General features: G+C 31.9%; 4 protein-coding genes across 13 annotated transcripts in view; 1 reads left to right on the top strand and 3 right to left on the bottom strand.

Moving 5' to 3' along the window:
• Nucleotides 1-27194, bottom strand: part of LOC129794093 (GPI mannosyltransferase 3) — a 1193052-nt gene that overhangs the window by 728587 nt on the left and 437271 nt on the right. The window lies entirely within an intron of this gene.
• The window catches only part of LOC129794120 (cytoplasmic tRNA 2-thiolation protein 1), a 1132104-nt gene that overhangs the window by 728587 nt on the left and 376323 nt on the right, over nt 1-27194 (bottom strand). The window lies entirely within an intron of this gene.
• Nucleotides 1-27194, bottom strand: part of LOC129794129 (plasma membrane ascorbate-dependent reductase CYBRD1) — a 1128201-nt gene that overhangs the window by 728587 nt on the left and 372420 nt on the right. The gene's annotated exons all lie outside the window — the stretch shown is intronic.
• Nucleotides 720-27148, top strand: LOC129794103 (protein NDRG3). 7 transcript variants are annotated; one of them, XM_055834718.1, is made up of 9 exons: nt 1839-2084; nt 8547-8752; nt 11817-11900; nt 16422-16615; nt 16688-16808; nt 16980-17422; nt 17509-17621; nt 18491-18575; nt 20951-21695. In XM_055834718.1, exons 2-9 carry the CDS (start codon nt 8547-8549, stop codon nt 21007-21009), a joined length of 1305 nt encoding a protein of 434 aa, XP_055690693.1. In that variant the 5' UTR covers nt 1839-2084; the 3' UTR covers nt 21010-21695. The 7 variants fall into 7 exon arrangements, with proteins under 7 accessions (XP_055690698.1, XP_055690699.1, XP_055690693.1 ...); XM_055834717.1 differs by lacking the exon at nt 20951-21695 and adding an exon at nt 22429-27148 and having other exon boundaries at nt 1925-2084; XM_055834719.1 differs by lacking the exon at nt 20951-21695 and adding an exon at nt 22184-22400 and having other exon boundaries at nt 1925-2084.

Below are 27194 nucleotides of genomic sequence, written 5' to 3'. Positions count from 1 at the left end.
AATTGAGAGAAATACAGAGAGATGGCGAGAGGATCTACGTTAATACCAGGCGCCTCCACTGTTGGTTCAAAAGCTTAAAAATTATTATAAAGAATATATTATGATTTTTCCTGAGTTCCATGGAAATATTTGAGTTTTCCCATGACGACTATCTTATAGCGAATTTTCCGGGCTACAACTTTGTCTCAGACGATTATTTTTTACTCAACGGGAAAATGCATTTTCAGGCCATTTTCCAAACCCTTGCACTTTGACCGTTTTGCCCCAATCCTGGGGTAAAATGGTGAATTGCGGTTTTTTGTTCGCTAATCTTAATTTAATGAAATTGTACCAGTTAAAGCTTTTTTTTTATTAAAAAAAATACAAAAAAATAAAAAAACGGTAAAAAGAAATTGCCTTTTTTATTTTTTTAGTTTTTTAAAATTGATTATAACTCACACTACACCACTCTTCCCTAATTCTTGCAATGAAGTGAGCAAAATTTAGAGCAACACTAACAGCAGCATCCACCACACTTTAATTGGCAATGTCATCGCAGTAAAATGATTGGAATTAATTGAGATGATCCATCGCGCGAAATTGCCCGTCCTGGGTACACATTTTTGCATATCAGTTCACTTGCAAAGCATTTCAGCAACTGAGACGTGCCTAATTGAGCTTTTTAGAAAATTACTTACATACACCTTTAATGAGTTTTCCTTTGTAAGTTTAGTTATTCGACAAATGTGGGTGACGCGATCTTCTATAGCGTAATCAAGCGGAACGAGAGCAGTTCAATGGGGATTCTCGGGTGTGCAACTTGCAGAGAACTTTAGTTCTTCTGCGCATTTTAAAAGTGATCCACGAAAAATGTATCGTCGTGATGAGAAGTAAAGTGGGTGGATTGAGTGATTAGTGAAGTTTTAAAAGATGAGATTTAGCTTAAAAATATTACTTAAAGATCATTAAAAATAATTGATTATAAAGATTTTTAATTGAATGTCCTCTTATAAAGGTTCTGTGAAAATAAATAGCAAAGAATTGATAGAACTTTTAGATAAAAGAAATCAATTTCTGCTCTAAATGTGAATATTTTCATTCATAGTTGCTCTACGAGAAGTTTGTGTAATCAGTATTGAGCAGATTAATCTTGATTCTTGATCTTTCCATAAATTCTCATTCTACTTTTTTGTAAAATAAGACCGAACTACTTAATTAGAGAAAATTGCTTTTCATGCTCTCTCCTCTCACAATGCTTATTCAATTAAATATCAGTTACCTGTGAGATTTGATTTATTTCTTGTAGCAATTTCTCATCGAAATGTTTATAAATTGTGAAGAAATCGTGTAGTGAGGAAAACCAAGATTAAAGGATGGAAAATCCTGGGATTAATATCAACAGCAACATGTGAGTATAAAAGCTTAGCGAAACCTTTTTCCAATGCTAAGCTTTGAGAATTTATTACGTAGATTGGCCATGTTACTTTAAAGAAAATTTACAAAATCCGGAATTTTAAGGACTCGGGAGCTCCTTTTATAAATCTGCCTGGACGTTAAGCATTTTAAAAGATTTATCAGTGAAAAGCGTCGTGAAAAGTGTCTTTTCAGCTATGCATTTCTACACCGTGCGTTGGTCCGATCGCGATGAAATTCGGTACAGAGGCTCCTTATATCAGGCGGTTTCAGATGACCGTATTAATTTCCCCCCCAGAGCCCCCCTTCGTAGCGCCCCCATATAAATTTCACGCTCTTTTGACTATTTTTTGAATTTGGCGCCCTTAATGTAGTTCTAAAAGCTCCCACTGCTATTAAAAAAATGTTTTTCCACACTCATACCACCACAAAACGCAGAGTGAGACGAAGATATATTGCTCACTACGACTCACCTCCTTGCGATATGAGCGCCGCGTATCGGGCAAAGTTCAATCGAGGTCTTCTGTCAGAATTTTTTATTCACATAATTAAATTGTAATCGAGTTTCGTGCAAAGTGGAAGTGAAGGAAAAAAGAGGAGTGCTCCGGTGTGAAAAGTGAAAATTTGTGGTGAAAAGTGTTTCAGCCCTTTCTTGATTAGCACGTGAATCCATTTGCAAGAGATTACCGAAGGTATGTGTATGGTATAAGTTACAAAAATAAAATGAATTGAAAAGGTGAAGGAGGAAGTTCTGTCCTCCTTTTTTTTCGCCATCGCGGATCAATGTTGCCAATGTTGAATTTTCATTCCTTCCTTTTTCTGCATAAATCCTCTAGTTGAAATCCTTAGCAAAAGTTCCTCTAATTCCTTGGAAATACCCTCATTCATATCCGGAATGGTGGTGTGGTGGAGTTTTGGTGTTTTACATGATTTTCACAAATGGTTGTTATGTTACGCCATGGAAAAGTCTTCTGCATTGATTATTGATTTTTCTCAAGGGTCACTTCAGGGAGCTTTCTGGCGTTGACTTATTGTCTTTCTCAGCTCTTCAACCATCCGACCAGTGAACAACACTCAATCGATACCCCCTGTCACAGGCAGAAATTTCAATTTTTAACCGCGAAACATCCTTTTTTCCGCGCTTTTTGGACACCCCTTCAACTAAGGGAGGGTTTTTCTCACCATTCTTTCGTAACCATCCACATCCCCTTTGGGATTTCCGAGAATTCCCTCGTATACAAAAGTACTCGAAAGCTCATCTGAACCTTGAAATGAAATGCACTGACGACGGATTAAATTGCCACACAAAGTGGAAGAATTTAAGCACGCAATAAAATACCCATTAGGGATGAGAATTTAATTGCATCTAATTCACTTGTAAAATATGTACAAAGCGCACACGCCGGAAATCGATCAGAACCATACAAGAAATTGCCCAAAAAGTCTAAAAATAAAGCTCTAATCTAATGTATATAAATTAAACTTTCCTCTTTAATTAATTTTTACTTCTTTACATAATCACGTTAAATCCTATATACTAGTTTACTCAAAAGCTTTTTTGACTTTAGAAGAACTTTTGGCAAGAAGGATTTAAAAAGATTCTGAATATATTTCTGGACAGGGTGGCAAAACTTATTACAAAATATAAATCTTCATCAAGTCCAAAAGGTTTTTGAAACATAATCCAATCTGAGAGGGGAGCTTTTGCCTTTTCAAAATGGAAAACTTTTTAAGGGAGACATTCCAATGACTCCTTTTTCCATCTGTCGCCTCGTCAAAAAGCTTTCATGCTGACTTCTTGGAAGAAGGGATTGAGAAAGTAGGGTGGATTTATGTTAAGCGGAAAAATCCTGAAAGATGAGGATTATGCTCTTCATGGCACTTCCTTTGTTTATTTTACCATGGAAAATTTATTTCTAACAGATCAATTACATTTGAATGAGTTCATGGAAAAGTTTTTCCTTCAGTGTTAAGTATTCCCGCCTTTTTGCGTCTTTGGATAGCACTCATTAATGATTTATCCCTAAATTAGGTAAGAAAATGCTGTACGTGGAAAAGTTTATATGTTGAAAATTCTTCTCAAACAACAATTATATCAGATTGAAGTGCTATATGGAGTTTTTTTATTTTTATAAAAGCTTCATTTTCTTCTTGTTAATCAGGAAGTAAGCTCATAAAATGAAGAGGAAACGCTTGTTTGTCTTTCTTAGAATTTTTCAGAGATCTTTTGTGAATTTATTATAAAAGAAAAATACTTATAAAATGAAAAGCCAATTCTGCAATTTATATCTCATAAAAAAGAATGTGTTGTTGCTTTTTTTTTCCAACGAAAAAAATTCTAAATGTATCTGGGTGACAATTTACTGCAATTATGCAGGAATTATTTATTGATTTTCTTGCAAGAATATTAGGAATAAATTATTCCGTCCACCTCATTTAAAAATAACTATTGCTATAAATCTTAGAAATATGAGATTATACGAGTTATGCCTTGAATGAATTATGAGTTTTTTTCTCCATAATGTAGGCATAGAATTTTCCTTTAATATTCCTTAAATTGATGGAATTTTGATAAATTGCCATTCTAACCAATTTAATGTAAGTCTAATAAAAGGATTGGTCGTCGTAATGATACCGAACGCATTTTAACGAGCAAGAAATAACATAAAATCATCCCTTTTTGTGGGTATGTGTGGCAGAGAACGCGCCCCCAAAAAGTCTAGACACTTTAGATAAATTCAGCTGTAAAATCGTGAGCTGAAAGAGATGATAAAACAACGCTAAAATGCTTTTCCGAAAGCCTTCAAATTGCGAAATTGAGGGATTAACTGCCTTGTGACTCTGAGATATTTCACGAGTAACTGATAAATTCGAAAAGTTTGATCATTTGCGTCATTGTTTCGCACCTCTCGGGTGAGCTTTTTTTTTGGGTTGTTGTTGATGAGTCAGGTGCGAGATATTTGGACATTTATCTCTTTGGAGATGCTGGGGTGTATAGTTAATTGACATCCATTCGTGCTACCGGTGAGACATTTTTAGAGGATAAATTGCCTGTTCTACCTTTTGCTCTACAGGGTTACGCGCAAAATTTATTTTTTTTTGATAAACAATTTTTTCAATTTTTTTATAAGAGATTAAAAAAAAAAATAACTTATAAAAAAATGACAAGAGCAGTTTCCTTTTAAATTACTCATTTGTCAGCTTAATTGGGCCTAATATTAAATTTTAAATTTAGATTTTAAAACTAAGGAAAACATATTCATTTAATTGAAAAATTAAAAGATCATAACAATGTAATGCAAAAGCATAATCATGGAACAACATCATCGACATGACACACCCCCAGTTTTTTTTTGCAATTTGCTGACTAACCCTGTTCATCAAATTAATGTTTATTGCACCACTTTGTTTCTGCTCCAGCCACTTGGGCGCAATAACAACCCAATGAGGAGCACATTAGAGTTGTTGATGGCGGATGTCCGAAGTAAAAGAGAGAAAACGCATTAAAGACATCCCTAAATGGCATGAAATTTAATTCAATCCTCATCAGATTTCCGTACAACTTTCCGTATCCATTGAGATTAAAATCTCACCCCGGCAAACCACCCCAAATGTTCTTTGGTTTGTTTTTCAATGTAAATTTTTTTATCCTTAAAGACCGAAAGGGAAAGTGACTAGGATGGGAAAGGACTATAATTTCTCTTCCAAGAGCGCCCTACATTATAACTCAATTTTTGTTGAAAAATATATTCTTCTCTGAGAGCGTTGTCTCCAAATTGCATCTGGATATTTTTGTCTCAATCCAGTTTAATCCGCAATTTCCAAGCTTGGTTCGTTATTTACTATATATGTATATAATATAGTTAAAATGAAGTCTTTGGCGTTGTTTGTGTTGAATGAGAAAATTTTCCGTCTAAGACGCAGAATGATACAACATACATACATAATACAATAATAATATAGTTAACAGAGTGTGATACTTAATACTACTTTAGAATACAGTACACACAAAGTTTGTAAAGCTGGCGCACCACTAAAATATTCAAAATTTAGCCAGAGGAAGTGACTCGATACAAGTATGTTTTGTTCATATGGAGAAATGCTCTGTTCTGTACCCATAAATGATGTATTTCCTCTTTGGTGTTATTTTGCTCCTATTTTGCATCTCGCAAGGAATTGTCTTAAATTGGATAAAGTGCGACATACCATTTTATAGCTCTATTTTAATCTACAACAGAGAGATAAAATTCAATTAGCGTTAAAAATAAAATCAACACGCGTGGGTAGGTAATTGAGATTGAGTCTTCCCACTTGGCAAATATTGAGATAGGTCTCTCATTGTTTTTTTCACTCCATCGCTCTTACAGGGACCTGGTACCAGAGCTTCTCAAATATTTCTTTTCTCACAAGACGCGTGTTTTGGTTTTGTAGAGGGAAAAGTATGCGGTATTGATTTGTTTCATGATTAATGACTTAATGCCATATTACGTGATGAAGCTAAAACCCCAGTTTTATGTTCCAAGTATGTATACATATTTAGGTAAATGTCTAGTAACAAGTTGTACTTGGATTATTTTCCTGTGATATTATTCTAATCACAAATTCTACGTTTGATTCCTTAAAGAAAAAAAAATACATAACTTTGTATCACGTAAAATTTACCAAAGTTTAATTTAATTGAGTTCTTCTGTGATTTTGCGTGTTTGCGCCTTTATACACCAAAGTCTGCAAAAGTATTTCAAGTTCAGTAAATTCTCACTGTTTTACAAGGAAGAATTTAGGCCAAAACTTTGTTAAATTCAAAGGAACTTGAAATACAATGCTGAGTTAACTAATCAATAAACAAGTTATGTATATTGTAGAGTTTTCTTTGCGGAAAACAGAAAATTTATTGTTCTACGGTGTATTAAATGTAATTTATTACCTTACATAAGGTTTTTGGGGCAAAACTGACAAATATGACAAAATCATATGCTCCAGAAATGGTCCAAAAAGTTCAAAGAATAAATTGTATTAAAAGCTTTTCTTCTTTAGTTAACTTTGGTCGGTTCAAAAGTTCAGAAGCTTTTATGTTTTTCTTGAAGATTGATTGTCTCCTTGGAGCTTTGATTATTTTATTTAAATAAAATATGTATATCTACAATTTTTTAGCAGAATAGAGCTTTTTTTATCTGCAATGGAGACGCCTGGTAGTCAGTTACCAAACATACCCAAAGCTTCCTAAACTGATGATAAAAATCACAAAATTGAATAAAAATTTCACGAAAAAATAGTTTATCTTCCATTTTAATCAATTTTAATAATTTTCATAAAACTATAAAATAAAAAGATGTTTTTTATCGATTTAATGTAAAAACAAACTAACTTTATGACTCACTACACGCAATTTCGATAAGTTTCAGTGGTCACGAGTCACAACTTTTGCATTTCTGTGATAAAGTTCAATAGATATATAGTTTCATCTTGTGAACTTTCATCCCTCCGTCATCGAGCATTTGAAGAATCGCGACTTGTGTTCAAGTCTCTCACTTTCATTTGCTTTCCCCTGCTGAATACCGTGGGGATGAAAAATGTTATTTAAGAGAAAACTTTTCTGTCATCCTCCGGCATTTTCTCTCTTATCGAACAGATTTTTTTTCGTGTCCTTTTTTTGACTTCGCAAATATATGTATCAATTTTTTTTACGTAACTGATACGTGTGCGATTTAATGGCGCGTCTCGCGCCAAATTTCGTTGTGGGGCTTCCGGAAAGTCGGGAGGGCTTTAATGAAAAAATATCGATTTTACACCATTCTCCATCAACCACCCGCACCCTTCCCAAACCAACTCAACATGTTTCCTGTGTACCCAGTCTTATTAGATTTGGTGTGTTGTTTGTACCCCCCCTCGTCACACTGTGGCTGTATATATTATGTATTTTGAGTGTTGTCTTGTGGAAATATTACTAGAGAGATTATTAACATTATTCTAATATTGGCACTTTTTGATTGTTGTGCGCGGTGAATAGAGAAAAGAGATATTATATTTATACCAATAGAGGATGAAAAAAAAAGTAGCAAGATAAAAAAAAATTGAAGAAAATTTCCATGTTATTAAATTCATTCAATTCTTTGTACATATTTTTGAGAATTTTTTCTCTTTTTATTATTACTTTTTGTGACTTTGCTATGTGAAAAGTAGAATTTTGTAGATATTTTGGATGGAGAAAGAAGAGGAAAATCTCTTTTCTTGCCTCTGTAAATATTATTTTATCTTTTACGGCTTTATTGTTGTGTGATTTTATTGTTCGGCAAATTCCTTTGTTGCGTAGAAAATTGAATTTTTGTGTGAATTATGTTAGAGGAAAATTTGGAAAATAGAATTCATTTTTCATAGAATTTATAGAATGCTTAACATTTCACTCACATTTCACGCAATTTTATTTATTTTTCATGTTTCTCTTTAATTTTAAATGAGTTTTTATTCAAAATTTTAGTGTATAATTATTTATTTTAATTAGATAATATTTTTTTATCACCTTGAAACAAATACATAGTGTAGTTTTGTTTTTTAAAAAAGGAAAATCACTTTTCATACACACTGTCATATTCAATACACATAATAAAACTACGAACACAAAAAACATAAAAAGTCATTAAAAGTTTCAAAATAATTTAAAATAAAATTACAAAACCTATATATAAAGATCATAATACAAAATATACCTACAAGCTAAATCGACTGAAATTAAAATTACATCAAATAAATTATGAAAAATTAAAGAGAGAAAATTATAAGCGGATTCGACATTAGTTGATTTACTTTTTCATTTGGCATTTGTTGAATTTTTTCCCCCAATTGTCATTTATTATGCTTTTTCACAATCATTTTCTGTAAAAGCTCATACTCCGGAGCACGAGAAGTGAATCACATTCCGAGTTAAATGAATGAGAACTTCAATGGTGGAAATAATACTTTGTTATTTATGTTTTTAAATCCACAATTTTTGTTTTTTTTTCTTATATTTTTTCTTTACTTTTCTTTCCATTTTATGTTCGTTTTATGAATTTGGTCATATCATCCTAAATGCCAATCATCGCAATACGTTTGGCCGATGCGTGTAAATCTGGTTTTTGAAATACATACAAAAAATGATTTGGGTGTTGTGAGAAAAGATGCCCCAAGCAGAGGGGGGTTATGTGTCGCTGGAGAATGGACCCAGGTCCGTTTACAATGCTACGACGGAGCCAACGTCGGGGGCTCAGTCGATGATTGAGTCCGTAAAGCGGGCCATTGGGCAGGCGATTGGGAGTTCGGGGCAGCAAGATGCTCCCTTGCTCAACTCAAAAACATCGACAACCATCAGCATCGTGAGTGCCAAGTAAGTTTTTTTTAAAATCTAATTTGTTTTTTTTTGGTTGATTTTATTTACCTATACCTAATTCATCAGGCTTAACCTTAGAGACGCATGCACAGTGGAATAAAGAATTTGCAGAAAATATTTCACATTGAAAAAGTTTTTATTTGGTTTTGGCAAAATCTTTAAAATGTTGACTGAAACTTGTTGACCTTTTAAAGAGTTTTATTCTCACTAACGTCTTGTATTCTCCTTTGCAAGCTTTAGTTCTATAAAAAAAAATCTCATGTAAGCTATTCCCCGAAGGTGATGGAGATCTTCAACAGGTCAGATTTTTATGCTGTGCGTATGTGTTTGAAGAGGAGAAAGAGAAAAGCAAAGCTTATACAGTAAGAATTTATTAAATAAAAAGATTATCTTGTTCGAATTAAAGGAAATAATAGAAATGATAGTTCAGACAAATGAAATCAGTTTGAATAATTCGAAGAAGAAAAATTTATTAGGTAGTCTGAATTTTTTTTTCTAAAATCTCTTTGAAGTATTATAAGGAAAATTCTTTCAGTGTAGTACAAAGAAAATGTAAAATACGTTCGTGCATAGGAATATTTAAATGTATGGTGGTGAGGTCTTAATATGTTTGCCATGCTTTCAATTTGATGATTCAGAGCAAAAGGTGCAATTGCGCAATTTAATTAACATATATTATTTCAAATATAAAGCAATATTTCTCCATTGCGCAATAAAAGTTATTTCTTCAAGTAAAACCTGTAGCATATTTCAATAAATCATTAAAATTTTATTAGGAAAATTAATTGTAATTCATAATTTGGGAATTATCTGAAGAAATTGCTTCTAATCGTTCTAAAAAATATCATTCTAAAAATCAATAATTGAATGGAAATTATTTGATAGTTTGAGAAATGAATTTTTCTTATTATTTTTTGCAAAAATGTTTCACATTATATTTTCTTTAGATATTCATGAAAATCATCATGAAAAGTTTATAAGCGTATTTTTTTCTCTTTCTCCTCTTCCAATATACATAATACATACATAATATGGAATTGCTTTATACATTTTTCATGAATTTGATTAAAATTTGATTTCTAAAACAAAAAAGTCCTCTCTGTGCTTTTCATTGGAAAAAAAACTGCATGTGAAAATTTTATGTTTTAAAAATAAACTGCTTTTGATATTAATAATTTTCTTGCAAGACACAGAAATGAAAGAAAGAAAAATCTATGAAAAGTTGACAATATTTATTTGCAAAAAGAAAATTGGTATTCTGTGTCTTTTGGAAGATTGTTCTTGCTTTTACAAAATTAAACCTTGTGGTGCTTTCTTGCTTCATTTGTCGCGTTCTCTTTGCATGACTTGGGATCCCAATGTTGCTTTACCTTAGCAATTAGCTTTTAGTCACACGGAAAATTTATATATTTTAATTTTTCTTTCAATGTTCACAACACAAACATTCACACTGAAAGTCCAAAAATACACAATTATATTGGAGTATTTTATTGTTATTGTTGATATAACCATGGTTACCATAAGAATCTTATCGCAAAAAATCGGAACATGGAGAGTGTGAGTTCGAGAAGAATCGTAATTCACCACAATTTCTCAATATTTAATCAGGGGCTCGTACTTTTTTTTTTCCTTTTTATCGCATTGGTTTACTAGAGTTGTGTGTTTTGGTATTTGTGGAGTTTATATCGAGCGCACCTCTTACGTTGGTTGGATAGTGGAACAAATTGATGGAGAATTGTCAACATTAGGTGCGCTAGAGGTGCAAGAGGATGGGAGATTACATAGAGAAAATTGAAGCTCGTGATAAAATTTATCTCAATGTTGGCATAATATTGCGGTCATGATATAGAGCTATGTATAGAAAATTATACATAGCGGGAAAATACAAAGAAAAAAATGCATGAATAAAGCGATTTAGGGAACGAGGAGTTATAAACGATTAACAACCATTGTTAACATTAATTGCAGTTGCATAAAATTACGATTAAAGCTTAACTTTTTAATTTTAAAATCTTAAAAAAATAATCATAAAATAAATTTAGGTCCTACTTTGCTTTTCGCCACTGTATGCTTTTAATAGAATTTGAAAAATCGATATGGCGGGAACTCAAGTGGCAAAAAATGATCTCTTTCGATAAGAAAACTCACCGTGTTTGTATAGCTGATAAGCTTTTGGTGTGAAATGGTGCCTTTTTTCAGTGTCGCCACCTCATTTTGTCGTGGAAATTCTTTGTCCCATCCCACGAAGAAAAAAATCTTTGTTTTGTTTTCTCTTGAGCTAATCTCGTACTTTGAAATTATATATACGTCGTAAAAGCACGATAAGTGAGATTACTATAAAAAAAATTGTGGATTTTTCTCAGTTTAATCCGGTTTCATTCCATTGATTTTTGAGAGGAAAATTTAAAGATAAAGTGAAGAGAGAAAAATCAAAGTTCAGTTTGCGTGAGAATTTCATATTTAAATATGATTGAATCTGGGTAAAAAGAAATCATGAAAAACTGTGCTACTTTTTGGACTTTTCTTTCCGTTTTCAAGCCTTTTTTTTATGTAACTACCTAACCCTCCAATGTCATTATTACTGGAAAGCATAAGTGTGGAAACTTTTCATGTTGTTCTCACGGTGAAATGAGCGCGAGAGTTAAATAAGTCGCTCAGAAGTTTAAGTATTTCAGGGAAAATATACTCTTCAAGCCCTTTTAATTAACATTGAGGTTTTCTCCGCTATTTCCAACCCAAATAACATGTAGAATTTGCCGTTAACATTATGTTCTTTCTGTACATAAACCTTTTATTCCTAATTTTCATTTTGTTAATTCTTTCTCTTTCCAACATAAAAAAATTAACATAAAACATTTTGGAGAAGGGTTCTCTATTCTCTGTAATCATAAAAATTAAACTTTATTTTTTTTTTATGTAAAATTAAAAAAAAAACATTTGTTTTGAAAAGAAATTTGTAATATTTCCCTTGATTTTACATTTTTCTTTTTGACTTTTTTTTTAAAGAGAGATATAAAAATCTTGCGTGTTTTGCCTGCATGTTTAGTAATATTTTTTGCAGAGACCGAGACAAAAGTGGTCGACCAACGAACAACAGGATGCCATCCGCTCCGACTCACACTGCCGAAGAGGCACGTCTTCTGGGGTAAGAAAAAATCGAGATATTTTTGAAGGTTTATCAAATTTTTTTTACAGGATTTTTTTTAAAGAAAATAATTCTCAGTGATTTATTTTGGAAATTACAAATATCTGATACCCCACGATAAGATATAATGTTATACATATAATCAGATTCGTGACAATCCAAAAATTAAAGAAAAACACAAAATCTTTCAAGTTGTGCAAACAAAAATTGAAGGTCAAAAGCACGCTATAAATAAATAAATGAGTTGAGAAAAAGAAATTCTTTAGAACTTATGTTATTTATCTTATATTGAATTGCCTTTCCCGTATTGAGTAATAGTTTTACCTTGAATTTATCAGTAGAAGACAATTTGTTTTAGATTTATATAGTTTCACAAACACCACTTAGCAAGCCTCTATAGACATTTGTGCCTGGGTAAGATATAGTAATTGACCCTTTGATGGATATCGAAACAGAAGAAAATTATATTATTCGAATTATAAACCCTTTATTTATTCAAATGCAAAATTAGATTATTTTTCCAAAAAAGAAAATCAAATTGTGTCTCTTTATAGCCACCAGAGGGTCACAATATCTTGTAATTTCACTAGAAATTTATACATTCAATGCATTCAATGTAATTAAGTTGATTCTCTCTAATTCGGCGACATAAAACTAACTTTTTGAGTGTTATTGCAAACAAAATTGTTCTCCATTTTTAACCAAGAAAAAAAAAGCCACAAAATGCATGAATTTCTTCCATTGTAAACTTAATTTCTTTCGTCTCGACCAGATCAAATATATAGCATTTGCGCGTAATTAATGTCCACCCCACAAGGGGATTGCGTGACTCAATAGAATCATCCACATCACACCAACCACTTACAACAGAAAATTATCGTAGTATAATTTACTTTTTACCTACTTATTTATTTTTAATTTATTAAGGTGAAATATAAACATTTTCATCGTGCTAAAAATGCGTGTGCTGAGTATTTTTGAGACTTTTATTTTATATAACATAATCTTGTACAACAACAACAAAAATGCAATGGAATTAATTGGAAATGGATTTTGATTAGGGGATGAAAGTGTGTGGAAATTAAGTAGTTTATTTTCGACAAAATGTGGAGGCGAAGAGTGTCTGGAACTGTCCTACAGTACCTAATTCAATTGACCCAAATTGAACGTGAAATGAAAAATAATGAATTGGAGTGAATTTGTGCCAGTTTTGTCCCCAAGGGGGTCATATACGGGGAAAAATAGAATTAAATGTTGTACATAGGACGAAAAACAAAGTTTAATAACATCCTTGAATCATAATTTATTGAATTTCAACATAAATGAAGCAGTAAAATTTGATTTTATCCCATCAAAAGATGTTTTAAAGTTAATTTTCTGTCAATGTTGCTTGTAGGAAAATTTAATTATAATTCATATAACTTTATGGAATATGTCTCTATCAATATAATGTGATACATATAGTCCCAGTGGAGAGAACCCTCACACGTTAGACCTATATTGATTTATATAATTCTCAGGAATACTCTAAGAATTGGTCTGAAGGAGATATAATTACAAGTAAAAGTGGGTGTCAATTTATTTCCTAATAATTAATTTCAATTAATAATGCATATTGAGGGTGTTATAGGACAAAAGATGGATCAGGGCATTAATTACACCATCCCTCGTCCATGGAAGTCTATTAAATTTTCTCCCCTTGATTGGAATATTTGAAATTCCTCATTTCAATCTCAACTTGAGAAAATAAAGTTTCTCTTCTATTTTCATTCCTTCTCTTTTGTCTCAATGAAATTTCCCAAAAATATTGGAATGTGGAAAATAAATGTCTGTCGACGTAAGAATGAACATCATTGGCTCAGTTTGTTTTCCCCGGAGAGAGATCTCCGCGGGAGATGAAAAATGAAGTACGAATGCAGACTGCGCTATTCCATGAATCTCTGCAATTTAACATGAAATCTTCTCCTTAAGGGAACAGGATATATACTACCAAATAATTTCAACAAATCAAATAACTTTAAGCATTTTAATATTCAAAAGTTTGCGAAAGTTTGAATTATATTATTTACATTGCTATTTTACCAATTGTTAGAATACGCGAAACTTAAAAGCTCAATATTGTCTGAAAGAGATTCTCTTTGACTGTTTTCTTATGCTTTTGAATAAATAAGAGATTTTTCCTTATTTCATACATTTTTCTGAAAATCTTCTCTCGAACATTTTTGGAGAATTCCCAGAAAATATTCCTTTCAGAATATAATATCGTTAGGATTGAAGGACGCTTATTCCTTCAATTCTTGTTTGTCTGACATTTTGAATTTTCTTGAGTTTGTATTGGATAAATTCCAATTTTCCACGAAAGTGCATCACAATAAATGCAACGGATATTCGACAACATTTCATCATGTACCTTGTGAAATGATAAAAGATTGATTGAATTATTTCACATTCTTCACATTTTAGTTGAAAGTTTAGCTGTAGGAAGGGCAATAAGGATTGAGTACCCGCACATTATATAAAGTCCTGTTGAATATATACAATTGCATGGAAAAGTGGGTCATCTAAAGGGTTCCTGTGAAAGAGCATCCTGACACGCTTTTTCTCCGTGATGAGGGAAAATTGCATTAATGATAGTGTGTCTCACAAACCCTTTGATGTTGTTGCGAGAGGGAGGGAAAAGGGTTGGGATGGTGAAAAGTGTGAGAAAATTGCATAATATGCTCGATAAGGGAGTCAATCTAATAATTTTACCGTATATAACCTTCGTAATTGAGTCTCTTGAGTGTCATACATGCACAGCACATGAGGTTGACCTGAAGCTACCTCCTATTTCTCTGAAGTATTTTCATCATATTACCGCACGATTTGTCCATGGGGTGTATCTATATATGTAGTATGATACCTTTATATGGGAAGAAGGACTAGGTACGCGATGATGCATGTGGGAATACCCCGAGGGACGCAGCTCTGCATTGGAGGTAGTAGTACCCATACTCTGTGTGTGAAACGATAAATTCTTGGTTATACCTTTTGGCTCTTGGGATGGGTTGATGAGGGGGTGGGCTTGAAAAAAAAAAGAGGGTGTGTGTTTTGTATACCTCAGTTCGTTCCTATAGAAACCCGCCAGTGTGTCGTCATGTGTGTGAAAATGGAGCAGCGGACGAGAAAATGGCAAAAGAACCCACCGCTCACGTCCTGCAATTGTTAGTCGAGATGGAAGATTTGAAGTGAAGGCGGCGCAGGAAATGATGGGAAAATTATTGAAAATACTGCTTACAATTTATATTGACAATTTTCTCAACATTCTACGGTCTGATGGATTCACGGTTGGAAGGGGGGTTGGATGTGGGACTTGAAGCAGGGATCCGATTGTTAACTTTCATGCCAAAAAGCTCTGAATTTTGTGAGAAATCTTACAATGAAATTTTCCAGTAATGTTTTTTTTATTACTCTTTATTCCGCGGTTAGGGGTTGAATAAAGCCCGTCAAGTTATGATTCTATCATAAAATTTATGCAAAAAAAACTTCAAATATGTTGTTTAAAATTAGCAAAGCGCTACTGAAATCATTTAAACAGGAATAGAAAATTTTATGATCTACCTGAGTACTATAAAATCTCATTAATCTTAAGAACATCACACAAGAAAGTATAAAGATAAAAAAAACTTTAACAATCCTTCAAATAAAAAAAAAATTGACACAAATTCACTCCAAAGTTATTTAACTCAAAATTCTAAAAAGCTCCACCGCAAAACTTAATAAAATTTGCATGTGCTTCAACAAATTAACAGCTAAACTGATAATAAAATTAAAATTATCTAAAAGAGATTTTGTCTTGAAGTTTGCTGATTTTAACATCGTCGTGAGTTTGCTGAGAAAAAAAGTTGATTTTGAGTGGCATTTCTATTAATTTTATGCATGAGAATAATTAAGGAAAAAAATATAATATACACCATGGAATATCTCTTTGGGAGAAGTTGCAATTTTGGAATTGAATAAAAAGCACGCGTTTGAGGAAATAAAACGAGAAGAACGTTCCTTAATAGTTCTGCAGACGACAATGCAAAATTCATTTAAAGATGGGGCTTTTTGCAGAGACCGCCTCATTGTGGATAAAATTCCAATTTCAGCAGATTAACAGAGAAACATTTTCAACAGCAGAATTGTGATGATAAAGTGAGAAGGAATTTACAGGAAAAAGCACTAAAATCGATTTATCATTCCTATAGGATGTTGTTTTTCTCACATTCAACCCCCGCATTGTCGAAAAAATACATACCAACTCCCATTTATTGGATCACAAAGTCCACGTGCCAGTAGATTTGAGTATATATGGCTCCCGTGCGGCTCCTGTAGAAAAAAAAGAAATTGTTGGAATAAAATGAAAAAAATATTTTATGGGAAATTTATTAAAAAGCCTTTTTATTTTTCTCTTTTCTTTTACATAAAAATTTATTGCAAATGCATTTTCATGACCTCAATTCGTTTTTTTCTTTTAAATTCAACTCATGACCAATTTAGAGCTATGCCAGTGGATCCAATGGATGACATTGAGCTACGTTCCGTCCAGTTGCAATTCCCCCATTCACGTGGCTCAATAGCTGAGTCCTGCGACTTGAGGCGTGTACCGACAGACAAGGGAGACATCCTCGTTGCCATCCAGGGTGATGTCACAAAGCCAGCGGTACTCACTTACCACGATCTTGGACTCAACTGTAAGATTTTCTTTTTCTTTTATGCAAATTCTATACTCAAAATTGTTATCTAATAAAATTTCCTTTTGGTAGATTTGTCCAGCTTTGCGGGTTTCTTCAATTACCCCACAATGAGGGGACTCCTGGAGAATTTCTGTGTCTACCACGTAACAGCTCCTGGGCAAGAGGAAGGTGCTCCGACACTTCCTGAGGAGTAAGTTCCACTTTCTAGCACGCTTAAATCAAAACTTTTCTCCAATTCATTTTTACAGCCATTTCAACGGGAAAATAAATTAAAAGAGCTTTAGCCATACTTTCTCTCAGCATGAGATGAATTGCATGTGAGTGATTAACTAATAAATCTCTCGTATTTTGCTATTTATAGCTACGTTTATCCAACCATGGATGAATTGGCGGCACAGTTGTTGTTCGTGCTGTCGCATTTTGGTCTCAAGTCCGTGATTGGATTTGGTGTGGGTGCAGGTGGCAATATTCTGGCTCGCTTCGCAATAGCCAATCCGGAGAAGGTGGGAGCACTGTGTTTGATAAATTGCGTCTCAACGGCCGCTGGGTGGATTGAATGGGGCTACCAGACATTCAATGCGCGCTTCCTGCGCACCAAGGGTATGACACAGGGTGTCGTGGACTACCTTATGTGGCATCACTTTGGCCGGAATCTCGAGGAACGCAATCATGATTTGGTGCAAATGTACAAAAATCACTTTGAACGCTCCATCAATCCAACGAATCTTGGCATGTGGATTCATGCGTACATCCATCGGACTGACCTCAATATTGCACGCACTCCATCTGGTTCCCCACAAAATAGTGAGCATTTATAGTCCACCTGGCTTCTAGCCTTGGGTCTTTCATCTCAATGCAAAACAAATTAACTTGATTTTGTTTCATTGCAGGCACAACGCTTAAAATGCCGGTCATCAACATCACCGGGGCTCTCTCTCCCCATGTGGACGACACCGTGACTCTCAATGGACGGCTCGATCCCACAAATTCCAGTTGGATGAAAGTGAGTACCATGTTTTTGGGTTTATTTATAAAAACAATGAATTTTGCGGAGGAGGGCGATTTGTCGCCCCAAAAACAACCCCAAAACTTCGCTGGAGTGTGTAAATTAATTTTATGTGAAACAGCAGAAAAACAAGAGAGGCGATTCTAGTTTATGAATAAGCAATTTTCTTCACAACATTTTTTTGGGTATTTATTGCGCCGCATTTTTGAGCTTATATACAGGGTGATAAATGGGAAAGAAAAAAATCAAGCTTTTTAAAAAATCAAGATTTTTAATCAATTTTGAAACTTCGACTTTTTTGGAAATTTCTTTCTTAAGAATTCCTAGATCATTTCTTAATATTTTCAGTTTATACATAATTTTCATTGCAATCTAACTGTAAGAAAAATCAGTGAAAATGCGAGAGAAAATTTGCATGATATAAAATCATAACTTTTTCATTGGACAATAAAGAAATTCATGAAGTAGAACAATCTCAATTTGCAGCCCTCGTTGCTTTGAAAGCCGAGAGCTTTTCTTTTATGTTGAATTAATTGCAATTTTAATTAATACTTGGTACATTCACTTTGGAGTATATTTTCCACCAAGACGTGCCATCGGAGCTTCTCGAGTTTTTCTTCGCTACAAAATGCAATTTATTCTTTATGAAATAATAACGAGGTATTGCAATACTTTATACTCCTTTTGTGCCTTTACAAATTGATGCAAAAAGTTGTGGCGCATTGAGGCAATTCTTTCGCAACGCCAAAGAACTTTTAATTCTTTCACGAGATATTGTGGGATAAAGTTTAATCGCTCAATTAATATGCTGATGGCATTAAAATTATTAAATGATTGATTTTCTTTCCACTTCTCCCTCAACGTAGATTCAAGATTGTGCAATGGTGTTGGAGGAACAACCGGGAAAATTGGCTGAAGCTTTCAGGCTTTTCCTTCAGGGCGAAGGCTATGGTAAGTGTTGAATATGTCTTGTTTAGAGAATCAGTATTTTATTAAACTAAGCGCTGAGGAAGAATGCAAAACAATCGCCAAATTTCATGTCAAACAATATTTAGCAGTGATCAATAGAATTATTTTTTAATTTATCACCAAAAAAAATTGTTTGATAAGTATTTTCTTTTAATTCTTGACCAAAAATACTTCTCCCAAAGAGAAAATATTTCCCATAAATAAATTCATTTTATTCATTTAATTTTAAAACAATATGAGGTTGTTTTAAAGAGCATTTAAGGTATAAAAAAAGAAAACTTATCAAACAATTTTTTTAATATTTATTCAAACGTAAAAGAAATCATTACATGTTTAGGAAAAAAAAGAAACACTTCTATCGAAATAATAAACACATTTTCAACATTCTAAATCATCTTATCAAATGAAGAAATAACCCATTTTTGAATAAACGTTTAACACTTTATACCAGTAAAATAAAATATGGAAAAAAAACTATGTGAAAGCTTTCAAGAAAAAATCCCAGCAAAAAAATCAGCTCAGAATTTTCTTTTTTTTTAATTTCTGAAAAAAAAACTTTATTCATTCACTGCTGCATTTGAATTGTTTGTTTGAGAATGTGAGAGGTATTAATGAATGAAAGACTTTACAGAAGTGGAGATAGCATAGAAAAACCATAATAGAGAAAACATAGAAGAACCGATACAATGAAGCACGTGAATTTTCTACATAAAAGTTCATTGAGAGGGAAATTTTTTTCCAGCAAAAGTCGCTCATTGTATTGCACAAACTTATCAGCAAGGTCTGATTATATTATTTTTTAACACACTTTCACTTTGCAACGTTTTATTTTTGAATTTGTTTTGAATTTATTTTGAGCACTTTGCAGATCTTAGAAACAATTTTGCGCAGGAATTGAAGCAGAGCAAATTAGCAAATGAATTTTTATAAAAATCCTATAAGCACATTGCTTGAAAGCTTTATCAAAATATCACGTAATATAAATTTGGAGAAATTACAAGGAGAGATGCAATCAAAATTTGACCAAATTGTAAGATTTATTGGCACAAGAACATAACCCCTAATTGAAGATTTTTTTTCTTAAACCTTCATCGCTCTTTTTTCGCTTTAATTTTGCATTATTTTTTCACTTTTTGAAGAGAAAGAAAAAAAATTATACAAAAAAAGCTGCGTAGTTGAAAGAGAAATTGAAGAATAAATTTAAAAGAAAAAAAACAATAAATTATTAAAATGTTATTATGAAAAAATATATATATATTACTCAACTTTGTCATAACTATGTAAAGATGAGATATTTATTGCTTTTGAAACGATATAACCAAGATGATAAAAAAAAAATTAAATAAATAACTAAAGTTGGTTAAAATTGAGTCGTTTTCATACATTTTGTATTCTCTTTGCGTTTTATCTCGCTTTTATTCTTAATTTCCTTTTCTTCAAAATCCATTTTTTTTTTGTTCTTAAACAATTTCTTTGCCTTCAGCAAGAAGCACATCCGAGAAGCTTCAAAATAGAAAAAATTGGTGAAAAAAAAATAAACAGAACACACAGAGCTTTAATGGCACACAAACTTCTTAATACACTCATTTCTTCTCAATTTTATTCTGCTAAATTGTTTTCCAAACACCAACATTATATAAACTTTTTAACGTTAATTTGTGAAGTTTTAGTGCCTTTTGCGATTCAGATTATGGTATGTACTACTGAAACAACCAAAAGTTGGTATAATACTTTATTAGAAAGTTGTTTTTTGTGTGCTTCTTTAGAAAAGATTAGCATCTTGTAGATTTTTATTTATTAGGCATGAATTTCAAATAGATGAAGTTTTTTATGTAATTTTTGCACGATTTTATCAATGATCATTGGATTTATTTATTTTTCAATGTAAGTAATTTTTTTAAAATATCAGAAGCGGTATAATATTCAAAATTCATTTATTACGTGACATGTATTAATTTCAAATAAAATAATTAAATTAAAAAAAAACATAAAAAACAGTTTTAAGACACTTAAAAAATCTTTAAAAAATAATGTTTCGTTTTATGGAACTATTTTTTGTTTTTTTTACAAAGTTCTGTAATTTTTCCCGGTTCTTTAATCTTCGTATCCGATGATACAATGATTTCTAAATTCGTGCAAAAGTTTACAATACAAAATTCCAAAGTTTCATTGGTCACAATTAATTTTAATTTAAAATGAATAAAAAAATAATAATTAGAAAATAATCTGCAATTTGGACACATTTCTGATTAGCATGTGAAAGTTCACAAGGTGCTTTTTTAGAGATAATTTCGTATCAAAATCAATCACTTTTATTTATTTTTAATTGTTTTTCACACATTTTTTATTTTTTATAGCTGTCGGCGCATTACAAAAATTAGCTAGAGCTGCCACCATAGAGAGTTTAACGCCCTGACTGTCTTGTTGAGAATATTATTGTAGAAATTTAAGAGGAAAATATTTTCTTTCTATTTAGTGAAAGCTTATTTAGTACTAAACATTCGGTTTAGCTGGAGAAAAGAATACGTACATATAGCAGCCAAACTAAAGGATTTTTATGCAAAATATCCAATTTTAAATATTTCTTTCTGTCACATTTTTATTTACAATTCTTTTTTATTAAATGTGCTTTCCATCACAAGTTTTATTAGTATTAATAGTTGCACAATATACCCCCGTGAAGAAGTTAAATACTTGCAAATAGCATTTAAAATATTCATTAAAGAATTTGTATTTTTTTTTGTTTTTATTCTTTAGTCTAATATTTTGTTTTACATTTTTGTTAGCATAGAAGAAAAAAAATATATCACATAATTTGTATTTTATGCAATATTTTAAATTGTTCTCGAAGTAATGAGAATTTATTTTTGTATGTAAAAAAAATAGTTTAGAATTTGTGTGCATAGTTTAAATATAAATTAAATAAGTCAAAAGCAAACGGGAACAGTTTATAAAAAAAAATACGTTATAGAGAATAAAATTAGAGTAAGATGATGTTTGTTTGTAACCCATAATATTCTAAAATTTCTCACAATATAATAAATAAAATTTAGGGTTTTAAATTGAATATAAATTAAACTGAATCCGTTTGAAGAAAAAAAATGTTTTTATTTTTTGTTCTTTAGCACTTGCTTTATTTGAATATTTTGAAAGGATGGCTTTTCTTATTTTCCACACGTTATATTTTTGATGATTTCACTGCTTTTCAACACCACTACACACTACAAATGAGAAAAAAAAATTAAGGATAAATTGGAACGAGGGATTTTTTTTGAGAAGGCTTCAGGACTTTTTAGGGACCCCATCATCATTCGCTGCTAAATCATCATGTCATCAAATTTGTTTCCACCATCATTGCTTCATTTGCCATCAATTTGCAGTTCAAATAAACGATCAAAACAAGAAATAAATGGAATGAATGGAAAGAATTTAGACTTTGTGGCTTTTTATGTGTGAATTCTAGGCTTAACAAAAAAATCCAACCTCTCTCTGCTTTTCACAGCAGAGTTGAAGGGAAGAATGTTGATGAGATTGTTAAAACAGGGTTTTCTTTTTGTACATTTTCTCGTCGACTCACCACGCGGCCACAGAGAAAATTTAAAGACAAAAAAAAGCTGAAAAATGAAAATCCATTCCACAGCTAATAAGAAAAAAAAACACACAGAAAGAAAATCATCAAAAAAGTTACCAAAAAAAAAAGAGTATAAAAAAAAGAAATCCTCCTACCCCTAAACACACGCTTTCTTCATTCACCGCCCACCACCCACTCGCAACACAACCATCTTCCGACCACCATCGAACACTAAATGTCTAACAAAAAATGGTATTGGATCAGCATCACCGCTCATTGCAACACCGGCGCTCCGGTGGCTGCGCAGTCGTACCGGAAGTGGCGCCAGCAACAACAATAATCTCTTCAGTGACACCTTTGCCACCCACGCATGTGGCAATGGCAATGCAACGGGCCCAGCATCGGCTAACGGCAACACCAAGGAGATCCGCATTACGGAGAATCCTTTTGTGTCCTGCTAGAGATTCGTTCCGGCGTCCAATATGCGCAGCCGCAACTGGACGAAGCGCAAATTTCGCATTGTGCGCCTTCTCATTGTACACTAAATTTGCCAACTTAGAGGGCAATGGTTTTGCTTTAAGTTTCTCAATTTCACAAAAAGAAAAAAAAAACAAATGGCACACACGCTCAAATTTTCCGTTCATGAAGATCTTTGCCAAAGAAGAGAAAATATGAAAGAATGGGAGTAATAAGGAAAAGGAGTTTATTTATCGATATAGTAAAGAAAATTACCGGGGCACAAATAACTTTATGAAGCATGGAAAATGATTCAGAAAGTGCAAAACCAGTTGGATCAGTTAGAAAGAACTGGCAAAGTTTGTTTAAAAAATTCATACCAATTCAAGAAGCATTCGCGCTGATGTTTCATCAATGTTTTACAGGAAGGTTATCCTGAAACATTTTCACGTAGGTATGTCATAATTGGGATTGGGAAATCTTTAAGAATTTGTAAAAAAGAGAAAAATTGGAAAACCTTTTAAAAAAATGTTTCAAAATTACTTTGTTAAAGCTCATCTATGAAACATCAGAGCGCATGTTTCACAAGTTTTATAAATAAAAAAAAAGAACACTAATAGTGACGTAATTGAGTTTATATGGAGCAACATCTTAGGATCAAAGAAGATTATTTTTTACTTAATTTTTTTTATAAATTAAAGATTATTTTTTAGTAAATAAATTAATTTAAGATACAATTTTTATTGTTGCAGTAAACTAAAAGAAAATGTGAAACACAAGAAAAGTTTTATTCTATTTTTATATTTTCAATTATTAATTTAAAATTGATTTAATAAGTCTCATAGAATAAAACAATAATTTAAAATTTATTTAAAACTTCAAACATATTTTTGTCAGACATGTCAGCTCTTTGGCTTAATCTTCTGAACGGAAATCCTTTTTCTTAATAAACAATATTTAAATAAATAAAAAAAACTTCTGCAACAAACCTTTTTTTCACACTTTGAGCAATCTGAGCCTAAAATAATTTTAGAAAGAAGAAAAAGTTTGAAAAAATCTAAAAAACATATCAGAAAAAATTATACAGAAACGTTCAAGGTGAGCACGCATTGGAGTTCCTAGTGCAAAATATTTTTAAAATAAAAAAAAACGTTCCTTATGAATATTAAGGAATGAAGAAAATGCAAATTAATGAAGCTGAAGACTCTGAGTTCATATCATTCTTATTAAATAGGGTGTGTCATCGTAATTTTTTTTGGATCATTTTGCAAACAGAGGCGAAGATGCTGAGACAAATATCAAATTTAAACACAATTTATATAGTGTGACTTAGGTAGACAATATAACTGGTGTGGGGTGCCCCATGGGGGGTTGAAAATCACCCCCTCAAACAGGGAGGAGAATGAACAGAGCCAGATTTGAAAATATTTTTGCAATGCAAATAAAATGCGAATTGTAGAGTGAGAAATAAAAATATTCTAATGCGGCATTCAATGTCAACGTAGTGGTCGATTAATTCAACGATTTATATAATGGCAAAGGGTTCAGCCTGGATAGAGGTGCAATATACATAACATATTATGGAAAAAATGCTTCTTTGAGAAAAAAAAACTAAATGTAGTTCAGCACTGTGCAAAAAAAAGAAGAATTTTGGAGGTAAATGGAAAATTCTACTGCCAGAATGATCATATTGAACATGAGTTTGTATTGCAAAAATCTTAAATTTCCCCAAAGAAAAAAAAACTTACTAAATATCATAAGAATTGTTACACAACACACCAAAATCCTCGTTTTTCTTTCACATAAAAAAAGTAAGAAGAAAAAGAAAGGAAATTAATATAATAAACAATAAAATATTTAGAACGAAAGCATTGCAAGTGAAAAAAAAGATAAATAAAACATCAAAAAATCTTAAATTAATAAAAAAAAGAACAATGAAAATCATAGTATTGAAATGAAGATCCCGTAGAGCTTTACATGTTCAGATAAATCTATACAATATGAAAAAAAATTAATCCTAAGACGTGATGGAGATGAAAGAAATAAGATAAAATAAAATATATTAAAATAATTATTATAAAGAAAAAATAGAAAATATGTAAATGGCCTCATGCATCATTGAAGCGTTTTAATGGCAGGACGTAGCGTATTTACTAGAGAAAAAAAATCAGAGATGTATAATTAAATGGTAGATAAAGAGTAATCTTGCTATAGATAAATTGATAAATAATTAAAAAATAAATTCGTTTTTGCAGCTAAATGGAAAATATTACCTATTAATGAAATCTCTTAGCATTATTTAGCATAAAAAAATAGCATTGAGTAGCTTTACGAATTCAGTATTCTCCCACAATTTTAGTCCCTTTTCCTTTTGTTTTTATTCTTTAAAAGAAAAAAAATGGATAAATCCACAGATTTTGCACGATAATGCAAACCAATTTTACAACAACAAAAAAAATGTGATAAACAGGAGATGTTGATTTTTTGAAAAAAGCCAAGATTTTCTTCACTTTGTGCCTCATTTCCATACACATTGAATGAAAAATAAGAAGCTGAGATTGATTTTCACTTAAACCTGAAAAAAGGCAATGGTAAAGACACTCACGATTTTTGAGATCAATTTGTATAATTTTATTTTTGTAAAAGTGAGATAAAAAATATGTAAAACAATGGACATCACTGCGCAATGCAAGCTGCTAAATAACAACAAAACTTAAATATTTTATGCGATGAAGAGACATAAAGAAAAACATTGTTAATCAGAAATTCTTCAGTGGTGTTTTGATTTTTCCTTCTTCTAACTTATCCCAAGGAATTTTGAAAATGGATTTTTTCACAACATTGAAGAGCTACAAAAGAAGGTAAGTTAAATGATTTATTTCGTAATTAACGATCAGACACAAAATTTAAGAATATTGCTTTTTATTTTTATCATTTTTTTCTCATTCTGCGGGGACCTTTGGAGGTCGGATTTGGGCCACGCTCCCCTATATTGCTCTCTGATCACTTAGAAAGCTCATTATTTTAGTTGAGTATCCCATCACCAGAGGAAACTTTGGCGCTATATGTTTAAAAAGCCACTCAAACATCCCATTAAAACATCACACAGAGTTTTTTTCAAATTGCAAAAAAATTAACGACAATTTCATCTTACAATGAGATATTAAATATTTGTTAAGATATTTTCTTAAAAAATTAATTCTTAATGAAATAATCATTTTCAAGGTTTTCCAATTTTTGATTCAGTTGATTTTAAAACGGGTTTAAAGCAATAAAATTTCGATTTCCCAAATTAATTATTAGTTTTCATTATAAATTGGATATTAGTTCAGAAATAACGATGATTTTTTTCTTTTGCTAAAGAAGCTAGGCTATGTTTGAATGTTACAAAAAATCAAACGTTAGAAAAACACAGTAAACGTTAAAAAGAGGAATATTAGGCAGCAAAGAAAAGGATAAATGGTTGAAAAGAAACTTTAAATGTTAGAACTATTATCAAATATAAGGAACGAAATGTCAAACGTTAGAAAAAGATTGTCAAACGGTAGAAAAGAAAACTAAAATAATATAGAAAACATGAAATATTAGAAAAGAACGTCAAACAGTTGAAAACAACGTTGATTCTATTAGAGACTGTTTTAATATTTAACATTTCTTTTCTAACATTTGACGATTTTTTTTTAATTTGTGGGCGTTTGACGTTCTTTCTTGAACGTTAACTGTCAAAGAAATGTCAAACGTTAGAATGAAGTTATGAGTTAAACATGATTTTTTGAGCATTAAAAATTTCTTTTCTTTACAACTTCTCGTAAAGGAAATGAAATCTACTCATAAGGCTACTTTCAGGCACAAAATACATCGAAAATTTTTACCGTCCGTTCTCTTCTCTGAGTCGTCTGATGTTTTCTGCAGAAAAAGGGGCCCAACTGCTTTACTGGGTGCTATGTGCTGAGCACACACTTGTTGTTCCACTAATGTTAGGCTCCGATGCTATGAGACCGGCGCGATGCTGTCGTCATTCGGTGTCGATCTGTGAGCTGCGTGAGTCGCTTTGTGGCCGTTCCGTGTGTTTTTGTTTACACACCAAGTGTAGTCATTCGTGCAATTGTTGTGTGTGAATTATTTTATTCGTGCTGCAGTGTGGAATTTGTCTGCACACCTGACATCCAGTGAGAAAAGTTGAGAATTCAAAGTGAATTTTATGACCTACAGAACAGCACAATTTCATCATATTCACGGTGAAAGATGAAATAATGGATGTTTTTTGCAGTTAGGGCGTAGAGAAAAAAAAAAGAAAAAAAAGCCAAGTTCTACTTTTCCACCAACAATCTTCTCACAAAACAATTCGTGAGAGTGTGAGCAAGAAGGAGCGAGATATCTTGAGTTTTCTTTAAAATAAAGAATTGGATGAAAGAGGTGCCAGAGTGGTGTTATTTTTTTTCTACAACAATTATATTGCAAAGATATATGTATGCGATAGCTATATATAATTGTGAATAATAAAACACAAGTGTGGCGATCTTGAAAAGATTTATAGTGGCTGTAAAATGTGCTTTTTGCGTGTGATGTGTATA

This window comes from Lutzomyia longipalpis, chromosome 3 (assembly GCF_024334085.1).
Source record: "Lutzomyia longipalpis isolate SR_M1_2022 chromosome 3, ASM2433408v1".
Lineage (NCBI taxonomy): Eukaryota > Metazoa > Arthropoda > Insecta > Diptera > Psychodidae > Lutzomyia > Lutzomyia longipalpis.
Note: the sequence above shows the minus strand (reverse complement) of the source record. Positions and strands in the feature narration are given on the sequence as shown.

Coding starts and splice junctions, on each gene's coding strand:
- LOC129794103 (XM_055834717.1), top strand. CDS start 8,547: ATGCCCCAAGCAGAGGGGGGTTATGTGTCGCTGGAGAATGGACCCAGG. Junction 16,809..16,979: donor GCTCCGACACTTCCTGAGGA/GTAAGTTCCACT, acceptor TGCTATTTATAG/CTACGTTTATCCAACCATGG. Junction 17,622..18,490: donor CAAATTCCAGTTGGATGAAA/GTGAGTACCATG, acceptor CCCTCAACGTAG/ATTCAAGATTGTGCAATGGT.